Here is a 14,266-nt window from a genome sequence, read left to right as displayed (position 1 = left end):
GAGCGCCAGGATTGGCCGTACCTAATTTGCCAGAAGGGATGAGCAGGGAGTGGGAGAGTCTCAGGTTGAGCCTAAGGTGACCCTGGTGGACAACCAGAGGCAAATACACTCGAGAGGAAAAATAAAAACAAAAATAAACAAAACAACCCGAAGCGGGCAGCGGGGCGGGGCGAGAAGCCGGCAGATTGGCTCCTCCCCGCTCCTCCACCCCTCTCTCGTTACGTCAGCCTCAGGCCTGCAGCTCGGTGCTTGATTTCTTTCCCCTGTCTCTACTCGGCTATCGGCCCACAAGGCCTGGGCACGTCCCCAGAAGTCCAAACGCCGGGGAAGGGTTTGCAGCTGCTCCGTCATCGTGGCCAGGACGCGAACCCGCGCGCGCGCACAGGCCTGTCCGGGCCCCCGGTTCCCGGCGCGAGCGCTCACGAGAGGCCCCGGCTCGGCCCCCCGGACTAGGCCGCGCCCCGGGACTCCGGGCGCCATGAAGCAAGAGGGCTCAGCGCGGCGCCGCGGCGCCGACAAGGCGAAGCAGCCTCCCGGTGGGGGAGAGCAGGAGCCGCCGCCTCCTCCGCCGCCGCCCCCCCCCCGTCTGCCCCCCTGGATGTGGAGATGAAGGAGGAGGCGACGTCGGCGGCTGGCGGAGCAGCCGGGGGAGGGCGAAGGCAAAGTGGCCTTGGCAGAGCGCTCCCAGCGGAGCTGGACACAGTCACCTTGGAGGGTAAGGGTCTGGGTCCGGGCCGTGCCTGCTGTGGAAAGGGGGGCGGCGGGGGGGGGTGTTAAGCCGGGCCGGGGCTCCTCCCCCAACTCCGGGGGACCCCGCGCCCCTTCTCCAACCCCATCTCGGGATTATCTCCAGCCCCACCCCACCCCCAATGTCCACAAACTCAGGGGGTCTCTCTGCTGCCCCGCCCCAAGACCGTCCCGACGTGGATGTGAACATCTGTCGGGGACCCCTGCATGCATGCATGTGGGGCGGCGGGACGCCACCCGGCTCCTCCTTGTCCGGATGGCTTTGGGCAGGCTGGCATAATGAGCGCTTTGCTCCACTTTCCCACTTCCTTGTTTCTTTTGCTCCAAGCCCGTCCTGGCATCCCATCTCCCAGTCTCCACTGGCACACACACGGACCCATCCATACACTTGGGTCTTCTCCTTGGTTGGTGGAGGGTCCTACCCCCACCTCCTTCCTTGCTACCCAGGTCTTTTTCCAAGACCTTCAAGTTCTTGGGTAATCTCACCCCACTTGCTTGTCCTCATCGAAAAAATACAGTAATAGCTAGGGGTATTCTCTGTAACCTTCACGTTTCTTTAGGTGCCCCTTTTTCAGGGTATCATTTCACATGTATTCTACAGGTATTGGGGCTGTCTTTTGAACCAATGTGAACTGACTTCATTCAGTCTTAAAGTGTCCTTTACCAAGCCAGAAAAGGGGGCTGGGAATCTCTTCCAACTATACCAATCAAAACCATTTTCATGATAATAGGAAGATATTCACATTTCTACCATGGTCAATATCAATAGATAGAACACATGTAAAAAAAAAAAAAGCTTTTTGAGAGGAACCCTCAGTAATTTTTAAGAAAATAAAAGGGACCAAAAAGTTTGCAGTGCTCTCCTTTCCCACTGTTAACGAACCCTATAGGTCTCCCCAGAAACATTGGGATTCATGCATCTGTTCTTACAGTTGGTACATTTGTAGGTGGAGGCAGGTTTGAGGTGGTCTAACCATTACAAAGTCAGAAATTTCTTTCTGATGATACATTGTTTTTTAAATTGGGCTTGTGATTTCATAGATGTGGGGAACTTATTTTAACAGGCTTGTGCCAACTTCTCTACAACTTAGAGTCCTAAAGAGTTGCTTGGGGAACTGATAAATTGCCCCGTCACACGTTGAGTATTTGTCATAGGCAGGACTGTACCAGGATGTTTGTCATATGCTCTTTGAAATTCTGTTGAAGATAGTAGAGACGATAGCTAGCACACAAGTACCACTGAGTGATTACTGTTGTTGTTATTGTTCCCTGTCAAATGAATCTTTCATTTTTCACTTCTCTGCCCCCATCCTTTATTCCCTTTGTTGCCCCAGCTTTATTTTTTTCCTTGTTTTCTGGCTGTGCTTTAGACCTGCAAACAAGACACTCATAAACACTCTACAACCCCAGTAGTCCTACTCAGGGCTAACTAGGTTGCTAAACCCCTACTGTAAAAGAAAAGTCCCCTAGGTAACTTTGCCAGGAGCCTACGGTACTGCTGATTAGTGCTTTGGCATAAGGTTTCCGGGCGGGTCAAGCTGGGGGGTTAAGAGTGGGGGAGTGAAAGGGTATCTTTAATTCTCTGGTCCTCCACAGACATCAAGGAACATGTGAAGCAGTTGGAGAAGGCCGTGTCAGGCAAGGAGCCCCGCTTTGTACTGAGGGCCCTTCGGATGCTACCTTCACTTCTCGACCGTCTCAACCCCTATGTTCTCTACAAGGCTGTTCTTGGCTTTTTCACCTCCTGTAATGCCACCCGTGATTTCTTACTGCCTTCTTGGAAGAGGTAAGTGGGTCAGACTAAGGAGTGTATATTAAGTGTATATAAGGAGTGTATATTAGGAAGGCTTTCTTCCCTGCAGATCCCCTTGACCAGGTCAATGTTTCACATCCTCCTCTCACATTGATTTTAACTGGCCCTAAGACCCCTGTTGTCCTAAATATATAGTGTGAGAGGTAATCCAGAAAGTGCTTAGAACAGCACCTTCAGTTAGCCAAGGAAGCAGCCTTCTTTTAGCCTTACAGTCTCCCTTCACTGGCCGAAAAGGGCAGGAATCTTTTTGTTCCCCAGTGTATACTTCTTGTATGACATTGGTTATCTTACTGCCCCATTAACGTGTCATGCTCGTTCTTCTTATCTCTATTTATATTTTAGGCCCCCACCCACTCAGAGCTCTCCCTTCTTCCTTTCTCCTAGCCCAAATCCTAGTAATCTCCACTTCTAAAAGCCTTTGATATCCTAGTCAGCACTAGATGTGAAAGTCTAGAAAATGCCGTGATGCATGGAAGAAAGCAAGAACAGGAATTTTTTCCCAAAAAAATGAAAAAGAAGGGGAAAGGCCATTTTCTCAATTTTAATGAGTCTTAACGTTCTCTAAATATATCAAGTGGGAATTTTTGAGCAAAATAAGTTGTTACATGATACATTTTTATGGTCTTGAACCAACTAGTGACTTAAATCTGTGAATAGAATCTAAACTGGGCATAGTGGTACACACTGTGTCCCTAATTATGGGGAGGCTAAGGCTGGTAGATCACTCGAGCTTGGCAGTTCTGAACTCAGTGGACTAGGACGATTAGGTGTCCACACTATGATTTGTACCAATATGGTGAGCTGGGCGTGGGTTTGTCTAAGGAGGAGCAAAGAGGACCAGGTCAGAAACAGCAGGTCAAATTTCCTGCACCTATCAGTAATGGAACAGGGTCCATTGTACTTCCAGGCTGGATGAGATAACTACTTCCCCCCCAGAAAAGGCAGCTTATTTCCATTTTCCCCCTCAAAACAATTGCTGCTGCTTTATGACCTCAGAAGGCCTAGATATTTTATATTTCATGTCTGTCTCACATAATTTAGCAGTTAATTGTAACCTCTCTTGTATCCTTTTATACTTGGTATTAGGAATTTGTCTAATATATCCAAACTAATAGCGTTGGAACACATTATAAGTACTTATTAGTTGGTTGAGTGATTAATTTAATCGAGGCACTAAGTGGCACTAATCTCTTCTCCTAGCCCATGGATACAGAAGCAGATTTACAGTTCCGTCCCAGGACAGGAAAAGCTGCCTCAGCCCCTCTCTTACCTGAAGTGGAGGCGTATCTCCAGCTCCTCATGGTTATCTACCTGATGAACAGCAAGCGTTACAAAGAGGTATTAAGCAGGGAACAAGGGTGGTGGTGAACATGGCCCAACAAGCATTGCTATATGGAATTGTACTGGCATGAGAGATTTGGGAGCAAACTACAAGATATACATAGAATCATTGGGAAAATTGGGCCCAGTTTCTCACCGTTGGGTCATTAAGAACTGTTTTTTACTTTACAGTTTACTGATTCCCCAGTGTCGTTATTCCCTTAACTTTCCACCAAGGGAAGACCCCTCATTACTATCCTGATGGTAACATTGTTGAACAGGCACTCATCGTTCATCCCCTACTTATTGAGGGAGGTAGAATTGGTTACTGAGGGTTACCCTGTTCAGGATGCCACTGGGTTCTTCCAGTCCTGGCATCCAGTCCTGGAGCACAAAGTATATCTTAATAGTATTTTATTTTTTTCCAGCTACATATAAAGATAGTTTTCAGTGTCGTTCTTATAAGATTTTGAGTTCCAAATTTTTCTCCTTTCCTTCCACCCTCCCCAAGAAGGCAAACAATCTGATATAGGTTATATATGTACAGTCACATAAACTTATTTCCACATTAGTCATGTTGTAAAAGACGAATCAAAACAAAAAGGGAAAACCTCAAAAAAAGAAAAAAAAAACACAAAAAGTAAAAATAGTGTGGTTCAATCCACATTCAGATCCCACAGTTCTTTTTTCTGGATGTGGAGAACATTTTCCATCATGAGTCCTTTGGAATTATGGTAGATCATTGTATCACCTAGAAGAGCTAAGTCTGTCACAGCTGATCATCACACAATGTTGCTGTTACTGTGTACAATGTTCTCCTGGCTCTGCTCACTTTCCTCAGCATCAGTCTACTTTCCAGGTTTTTCTGAAATCTGCCTGTTCATCATTTCTTACAGCACAATAGTATTCCATTACATTCATATACCACAACTTGTTCAGCCATTCCCCAACTGATGGGCATCCCCTCTATTTCCAATTCTTTGCCACCTCAAAAAGAGCTACTGTAATGACAATATTACCTAAATTAATTTACTTATTCAGTGCCATACCAATAAGACTACCTAAAAATTATTTAACAGAGCTAGAAAAAATAACAAAATTCATCTGGAAAAACAAAAAATCAAGAATATCCAGGGAAATAATGAAAAAAAATTCACAGGAAGGTGGGTTAGTGGTACCAAACCTGGAGCTTTACTATAAAGCAGCAGTCATCAAAACTATCTGGTACTGGCTAAGAAATAGAGTGGAGGATCAATGGAATAGGCTAGGCACAGAAACCGCAGTAGTAAATGACACTAGTAATGTAGTGTTTGATAAACCCAAAGACTCGAGCTTCTGGGATAGGAACTCAGTATTTGACAAAAACTGCTGGGGAAACTGGACGATAGTATGGCAGAAATTAGGCATAGACCAACATCTTACACCTTATACTAAAATAAGGTCAAAATGGATACATGATTTAGACATAAGAGGTGATACCATAGGTAAATTAAGAGAGAAAGGAATAGTATACCTATCAGATCTTTGGAAAGGAAAACAGTTTATGACCAACGAGATAGAGTATATTATAAAATGCAAAATGGATGATTTTGATTACATTAAATTAAAAAAATTTTTGTACAGAAGCAATGCATGCAAAATTAGAAGGAGGCAGAAAGCTGGGAAACAATTTTTATGGCCATGTACTTCTGATAAAGGCCTCAGGTTCTAAAATATATAGGGAACTAAATCAAATTTATAAGAATCCAAGTCATTCCCCAATTGAGAAATGGTCAAAGGATATGAACAGGCAGTTTTCTGATGAAGAAACCAAAGCTATCTATTCCCATATGAAAAAATGCTCTAAATCTCTAATGATTAGAGAGATGCAAATTAAAACAACTCTGAGGTACCACCTGACACCTATCAGATTGGCTAAAATGACAAAAATGGAAAATAATAAATGTTGGAGGAGCTGTGGAAAATTGGAACATTAATACATTGTTGGTGGAGCTGTGAACTGATCCAACCATTCTGGAGAGCAATTTGGAATTATGCCCAAAGGGCGATAAAGCTGTGCATACCCTTTGACCCAGCAATACCACTTTGGGTCTTTTGCCCAAAGAAATCATGGAAAGGGGAAAGGGACCCACATGTACAAAATATTTATAGCTGCTCTTTATGTGGTAGCAAGGAATTGGAAGTTGAGGGGATGCCCATCAATTGGGGAATGGCTGGGCAAGTTGTGGTATATGAATACAATGGAATACTATTGTGCTGTAAGAAAGGATGAGCAGGAGGAGTTCAGAGAAACCTGGAGGGTCTTGCGTGAGCTGATGATAAGTGAGATGAGCAGAACCAGAAGAACATTGTACACAGTATCATCAACATGAGTGTTGATCTACTGTGATGGACTATATTCTTCTCACCAATGCAATGGTACAGAAGAGTTCCAGGGAACTCATGATAGAAGAGGATCTCCAAATCCAGGAAAAAAAACAACTGTGGAGTAGATGCTGAATGAACCATACTATTGCTTTTGTTTTTGGTGCTGATGTTTTTCTATTTTGAGGTTTGTCGTCATTGCTCTGATTTTTCTCTTATAACATGACTAATGCAGAAATATGTTTAGTGTTATTATGTGTGTGTGTGTGTGTGTGTGTATATATATATATAAAACCTATATCAGATTAACTGCTGTCTGAGGGAGGGAGAAAAATCTGAAATTGGAAAGCTTGTATAAACAAAAGTTGAGAACTATCTTTACATGTAACAGGGAAAAAAATAAAATACTTCATTAATTTTAAAAAAAAGAGCTACTGTAAATATTTTTGTACAAGTGAGTCCTTTTCCCTTTTTTATCATCTCTTTGGGATACAGACTAGTAGTGGCCTTGCTGGGTCAAAGGATGTACACAGCCCCATAGCCTTTGGGCATAGTTCGAAATTGCTCTTCAGAATGGTTGGATCAGTTCACAACTCCATCAACAATGCATTACTGTTCCAAATTTTCCACAGCCTCTCCAACAATTATTATTTCCCTTTTTTGTCATACTAGCCAGTCTGATAGGTTGTAGGTGGTACCTTAGAATACACACTTCTTTTTACTCCCTTTATAGGCACAAAGAGTTTCTGATGACCTCATGCAAAAAATCAGTACCCAGAACCGCCGAGCTCTAGACCTTGTGGCAGCAAGTGTTATTATTACCACGCCCCGTGTCTATGAATTCTTAGACAAGCTGGATGTGGTACGCAGGGTAAGGGAATCTCTGGCCAGGCTGTGAGAAATCAAGGGTCAGGCCATCGATGTGTGACAAGGCAAGGGATCTGTAATGTCTACAATGTTGGGAACCCCATGCTAAGGCAGATCACCAGCCTGTAGCTTAGGGGCTTAGGAAAGGCAGGAATTGGATTTGAACCAAGGTCTGCCCAGCTCCATGCCCACTACTCTCTAGACTATTGCCATGCTGCCTGCCTCTTATTCTGCTGAGACCACAGACTGTTTGTTATTTCCAGATAGAACCCTGTGTTGGTAGTGAAGGGAAGCTAAGGGGGAGGCTGTTGGATACCAAAGGAAACGATCTCCACTTTAGTTTTATTTGGAAAGGTGTTGGAGACACTTAGGAGACGCATGAGGAGATGTAGTAAACTATGTGTAACTGAGCTAAGGGGATAAGAGTAATGAGTAGTTAGAGGGATTGATCTAGTCAGCACTCACAGACCCTCTCCCTGCAGCTTCCTGCATGCCAGGTTACGGACAAGCCACCCTTAGGCATGATGCAGATGGCCAGGCCACTCTGCTTAACCTCCTGTTGCGAAACTACCTGCATTACAGCCTGTATGACCAGGCTGAGAAATTGGGTGTCCAAGTCCGTGTTCCCTGAGCAAGCCAACAACAATGAGTGGGCAAGGTACCTTCTACTACACAGGTGAGCAAGGGGACCCTTACCCATTTTCCAGAAGGAGCCGTGGGATGTGCCACACTCCTCTTTGCCAGGAGAGTGGGCATTCCCCAGTGGAGCTCCTTAGTGTAGATGTGGGAGGGGACAGTTCAATTAGGGTGTCCGAGAAGGGTTGGGATGGTACTTGAGGAGTTCATGCTGTCCCTCTTCTTTTCACTGTACACACAGGGCGAATCAAAGCCATCCAGCTGGAATACTCAGAGGCCCGAAGAACGATGACCAATGCTTTGCGCAAGGCCCCCCAGCACACAGCTGTTGGCTTCAAACAAACAGTAAGGAGCCCCCACAATCTATCTCTCTTACTCTCCTCCTCTGCTCCCAATTGTCCCCCACATCTTCATCAAAGTTGTAGTAAAACATCTTTTTGTATATAGCACTAGACTTACTGTTTAAAAGGAAGTTTAGGACACCATTCTTGATTCACAGGTCATTGAGAAATGGGTTTGGAGCCACTTGTCCTTGTTGCTGTCATCCAGTCATAGGCCTTCACCTGTCCCAGGGCTGAGCAAGCATGTGTGCTTTTGTGAGATGGTTGGCCTAATCTGGAGGTGCAGATGGGGGTAAATCTGGCCTTGTAAGCCCTTTAGCAGTTCACAGATATTTGGTCATTATTATGATCTCAGCATTTTGGGGGGTATGAAAAAAGTATTAGACATGGTTCCTGCCCTCAGATAATTTCAAACTTGGGGTTAGAATACCTGGGTTCAAGTCTCAACCCTGCCACTTATTGTGCCACTAGCCTGGATTTTTGAGTAAGTTCCTGGACCTTACTTAATTTCTTTTCTTTTCTCTTTTTTTTTTTTTTTTTTTTTGCGGGCAACAGGGTTTAAGTGACTTGCCCAGGATCACACAGCTAGTGTCAAGTGTCCTGAGGCTGGATTTGAACTCAGGTCCTCCTGAATCCAACGCCAGTGGCTTTATTCACTGCACCACCTAGCTGCCCCCCTTACTTAATTTCTTAATGAGTAAAATGAGGTTTGTACAGTCTGAATCTAGATTGTTGTGAAAATCATATAAGATCACATTAATTGTATGGGCAGAGGACCCCCTCTAGAGAAGGCTTTAACAGAGGAAGATAGGCCTGGAGGGATGGGTAAAATTTTGACAGGCTGAGAGAGAAGTTGGAGAGACAGTTCATATGGAAGTAAGAGTAGGTGCAAAGGTGCTAGACAGCTTATCATCAAAAGATAGAAATATTAATATCACTTTACAGACCACAACTAATTACAGAACTTTAGTTTTTAGCATCCAGCAGACACTGGGGGAAAAGACCATGGTAGGGAACACAAGGACAGTGATTGTGTATGTCACCATAACATCCTTTGTGTATGTCCCTCTCCCAGAGAGCCATCCTATGTGGCGAGTATTTTTAGAGAGGAAAAAAAAGTCAGCCCAATTGATCACTACACTGAAAAAATCCAAAACTTCATGTAGTATGTATGCGTTTGGCCCCTGTCAACCTCCCCCATGGAGGAGAGATTTGTGGTGGTTTCCTGTTTTGCCAGTCTGTCTGTGGCCCTGCACTGGAAGCAAGAGGTGGAAACTTCTTTCCATTGCCACTGACGGTGATCATTTCAGTGAAGGTTCACAGGCAAGTAAAAATCACTTAAAACCAGCCTCATAGAGGCTGTTTAATAACTCCTTTTAAAACTGAAAATGGGAGGGGCAGCTAGGTGGTGCAGTGGATAAAGCATCTGGCCTTGGATTCAGGAGGACCTGAGTTCAAATCCAGCCTCAGACTCTTGATATTAGCTGTGTGACCCGGGGCAAGTCACTTAACCCTCATTGCCCTAAAAAAAAAGAAAAGAAAAGAAAATGGGGAACATAAAACTTTAATCAGGAAAAAAAGTTGTTTAAATACCCTTAAGTTCATTTAAGGGAGAGGCAGGTAGAGCCAGCAATGAACTTTTCTGCCTGTATAGCTCCCCATTCCTTAGGACTTCCCACACACGTACTTCCTGCCCACACCATTCTCCTTTCTTCCCCTCTTCAGATGCCCCAGAGCTTTAGCTCCTGTCCTTCAGCCTCCAATCCCACCCCACACCAAGACCCAGGGGACCACATTTATGGCCTTTAGTCCATGAAATTGCCTTAATTTGCCCCCATTTCCCAGCTAACACCTTCCAGTTCAGCTTTTTTTTACCTGTGCCTCCAGGTCCAACCTGTAGCTCTTCTCTCCTTCCACTTCTCTGGCTGCCCTAAACCACCAGCCCACCTGACTTTTGCCTAGCATTTAGCAGGTCTTTAAACCAGCTCCATTTAACAGAACCTGAACCTCCTCAGTGCCACTGACATGAATGCCTCTCCCGTTCTACTGACAAGTAGTTTTCAGGGCAGCTGTTTCACCCTCTCTGAACAATACTAAGGTGCTGAGCAAGCATGTAGGTAGGAGACCAGAACATATGTCTTACACTGAGAGCTTTTGTCCTCAGATCAACATGGGGCAGAAGAACCTTCCCTGTGGTCAACTGAAATTGAGTTGAGAGATAGACTTGGCCAATGCACCTGATATCTCAAAATTTGCCCCAAAGCAGGGGTCTTCTAGGCTCCTGACACCATTTTCCACTGTGGAACTAAGCTTCTGTCCAGTGTTTCTCATTTGAAGATTATAGCTTTTCGTTTTACCATTCCTTTCCCAGGTGCACAAACTGCTTATTGTAGTGGAGCTACTGCTAGGGGAGATCCCTGACCGACTACAGTTCCCGTCAGCCCTCACTCAAGCGCTCCCTCATGCCCTACTTTCTTCTGACCAAGGTAGGGCTGATGAGCTACCTCATGCCCCTGAGAATGCTGCTTTGACCTGCCTCTCTCCTCCCCCATTCCAATTTTTCTTGTCTCCTCTTAGCTGTCAGGACAGGAAATCTAGCCAAGTTCAACCTGGTCCTGGATCAGTTTGGGGAAAGTTTCAGGCAGATGGGACCTACACCCTGATCATAAGACTGCGACACAATGTAATTAAAACAGGTATGGATCAAGGTTTGGGGTTTAGCGAAAGAACTTCTCCATGGCCAAGATTCTTCAAAGGGTATGTGTTTGGGAGAGGCCTGTGCTCATTCTGCCCCTCCTTCCTCTCCCAGGTGTACGCATGATCAGCCTCTCCTACTCTCGAATCTCCCTGGCTGACATTGCCCAGAAGCTGCAGCTGGATAGCCCAGAGGATGCAGAGTTCATTGTTGCCAAGGTGAGAAGGAATTAGAGACCAAACTGTGTCCCAATTCGTTATCTTCCTAAAGTTTAGGGAATATAGGGGTGTTGGAGAAGAGGGAGAAAAGGAGAATAGTCTTCTAGCATTGTCTGTTTTTCCTGGGAAGAAACTTCAGTAGCTGTTCCAACATAGTCAAGTGGGTTCTCTTACTACTGGACACAGAAACAAGATGAGAGAACATTGTGGATACGTGAAAGCAGAAAAGGATATGGGAACTTGAAGGATCTTTCTGACAATCTCTTTTTGTCCTTGCTGCGGGGCACGTAGGCCATCCGGGATGGTGTCATAGAGGCTAGCATCAACCATGAAAAGGGATATGTCCAGTCCAAGGAGATGATCGACATTTATTCTACCCGAGAGCCTCAGTTGGCCTTCCACCAGCGCATCTCCTTCTGCCTGGACATCCACTATATGTCTGTCAAGGTGAGCACCCTGAGGTTGGCGATGGGACCGATGCCACTTCAGCAGAGGGTTGGTTGATACTCCTACTCCCAGCTCAGGCAGACAGGCTGGATAATAGAGCTGAGAGGACCCTTAACAGTCATCTAGTCCAACTTTTCCATTGTACTGATAAGCAAACCAAGGCTCCTAGGGCCTAAATGACTTGCTTGAAGTAACTAGCTGCAACGTGGTAAGAATTCAGTAAACTACATGTAAGCTACTCCCCTCTGGGAGCTTATATTATACTTACTAGTGGGTATACAGCCAGAATTAGAATTCAGACATCCAATCAGTGTACTTCACATTACATGAGGATGTCAATCTTTCTGTTTCTCTTAAATGGCATAGTTGAAAAACACTTGGTTTGCAAACTTGGTCCAGCCTCAGAAGTCTTAATTAACCTCTGGACCATCTCTCCCTTTAGGCCATGAGGTTCCCTCCGAAATCTTACAACAAGGACCTTGAATCTGCAGAGGTAAGCCCTTACGTTCTTGATTGTAAAGAACCTTGCTTTGCAGCAGGGAGAAGAGAGTCACAGATGTTGAGGGACATTTGAGCTGCTGCCTTCAGGGTGCATTTTCATTATTAGCTATTGTAGTTGGGAGAGGAAGGATTGATTCTACACAGCCCAAGACCTTGATCCCTTTTCTCCAGGAGCGGCGTGAGCGAGAGCAGCAGGATCTGGAGTTTGCTAAGGAGATGGCCGAAGATGATGATGACAGCTTCCCTTGAACAGGGCGGCTGGGGTGGGGTAGGGGTTGAGTGGGGGCTGGCTCCGTGTCTTCCCCCTCTGGGGCCCCTCTTTTCCAGAGAGCCTCTTCCCCCACAGTGTCTCACAGACTGTGCATGTGCAGGGGTGGGGGATGGGACTGACCCCCACCCGATCACAGGGCCTCTCTCCAGCCGGTGGCTCGGCAAGTGGAGGGCAGGGAGGCAGGCAGGCTCCCCAGGGCAGGGTCCTGGCCAGCAGGATAGGAGGGGGCAACCCCATGTTCTCCTCTGGGGAGAGGGGGTATGGGGGTGGGACACGTTGGGTTGTATGTTTTTTGAAGCTTCAATTATGACTTTTAAACAATAAAAAGTTCTCCAAAGCTCTATGTCAATTGATTGCTATGCACTTATCCAGGGATTTATGCCCCTATAGGAGATCTGGGAGCCCAAGGCCTCTTGAGGGAAAGAAAGAAAATGGAACAGAGGGTAGGGTGAAATAGGGTTCCCAGGCTGGCAGAAGAGGGAAGTGGAAGATTCTGGCTGGGAAGGGAGGGTAAGGCGGAGGGGGGAGGGGTGGAGCCTAGAGGGACAAAATTTACTAAGGTTAGTGTACAATCATTGGAGTCTATGTCAGCAACGGCAGACCAGTGCTTTCAAGGTGGCTCCTTAGAATCCCAATGGTCGAACTGACTTGGAGAGCAAGGTAAAATGTGGCTATGTTCTGGTCCTCTTAAAGAACTGCCCCACTGGGTCACAATTCTGACACACAGAGTGCCACGCACATTGGACAAGAAACTCCTGGTCCAACCCAACTAACAGTATTCCCAAAGTCCACATTTTCACATGCTTGCCTCTGCTTACTGTGCTCCTTCTGCCTGGACTCCCTACTTCCATCTTCTGCCCAGTTGAGTCCTATACAACCTTCAAGGACTATTTCATCTGGCTCTTAAAGGCTTCCTTGACCACCTTTGTCCCCCATGGTTTCTTCCTCATCCAAATCCCAACAGCCCTTAATGTCTGTCCCACTCATTTGGTACATACTTAGATCCTGTCTTATGGTAGAGTTCACTTCATGGGTGAAAGTATTCTCTCCCCAACTACTGGATAACTCTGAAATCATGGATGGCTTTGGCTACAAGTCAGTTCAAGTATTTTAAGTATTACCTCTATGACAATAATCCATGACTCCCCTCTCTTGATTCGTGATTTAGCCAAAATGACCTTTCTGCTCTTCACCCACAATGCGCCCAACTATACTAGGTGTTCCAAGACCTGCAATAGTGCCCTCCCTCTTCCAAGACACAACTCCCACCCTCTACGTGAAGTTCTCAATCCAGTGAGCTGCTAGGAACTCCCACTTAACTTTGTACATAACTACTATATTCGACCTCTTTATTCTGTATATATACCTTGTCTCTCATTAGCATGTCAGTTTCTTTGTGAGTAGGGCTTGTTATTGTCCCCTAGTAAGCACTTATAAATGGATTGTAGAGCTAACTGCTAGGCCCTAGCTATTCAAAGAGGAGCTTACATTTCTGCCTTTATTACATACCTCTTCTATACTAAGCAATGGATATGGCATGGGGCCGTGAGAAGCCTTGCTCTCAAGCTTACAATCAAAATTCCTTCTTTAAGTCGTCTGCAATAAGTAGATATTCATAGATCTCAAGGTAGAGAGAACTTTGAAGGCCACCTAATCCAACATCCTCATTTTTACACAAGATTAACTGACTTGGCCACAGTCATGTAGGCAGCAAACGTCAGAGATGGCATTTGAACCCACATCCTCTGACTCTAGAGCCAAGTGCACTTTACTCTGTAGATAATGATTATTACCCCTGACTTCACCTGCAAAAGTTAGAAATGGCCCCAAAAGGCCATTTTCTTCAGCCTCTTAGGATCTAATCATCCTGGGTTTTTTTCAATTTGTATCATTTTGGTTTGGTTCCCTTGGGAAATTGTAAGATTTCTTTAATAATTCCAAACTTCTCCCCAATTTAAAAAAATGCCAACATTCTATGGGCACTGTTGTACAGCTATAGTTGTCCTATAATGCCAATCTCCAAAATGAATATTACCTAGAGACAAT

At 45.3% G+C, this 14,266-nt stretch overlaps 1 protein-coding gene across 1 annotated transcript; it reads left to right on the top strand.

Annotated features, from left to right (window-relative positions):
- The first annotated feature begins 287 nt into the window (after positions 1-287).
- PSMD3 (proteasome 26S subunit, non-ATPase 3) lies at positions 288-12,557 on the top strand. Its single transcript, XM_043963491.1, is given in 21 exon segments — positions 288-572; positions 575-644; positions 646-686; positions 689-715; positions 2,344-2,514; positions 2,517-2,533; positions 3,761-3,898; positions 6,978-7,110; positions 7,590-7,618; positions 7,620-7,718; positions 7,720-7,776; positions 7,778-7,787; positions 7,989-8,092; positions 10,460-10,522; positions 10,524-10,573; positions 10,664-10,716; positions 10,719-10,784; positions 10,898-11,001; positions 11,293-11,448; positions 11,891-11,941; positions 12,121-12,557. Coding segments are annotated over 21 exon segments (1,611 nt in total). The 5' UTR covers positions 288-478; the 3' UTR covers positions 12,199-12,557.
- Positions 12,558-14,266: the final 1,709 nt, after the last annotated feature.

Source organism: Dromiciops gliroides, chromosome 4 (genome assembly GCF_019393635.1).
Source record: "Dromiciops gliroides isolate mDroGli1 chromosome 4, mDroGli1.pri, whole genome shotgun sequence".
Lineage (NCBI taxonomy): Eukaryota > Metazoa > Chordata > Mammalia > Microbiotheria > Microbiotheriidae > Dromiciops > Dromiciops gliroides.
Note: the sequence above shows the minus strand (reverse complement) of the source record. Positions and strands in the feature narration are given on the sequence as shown.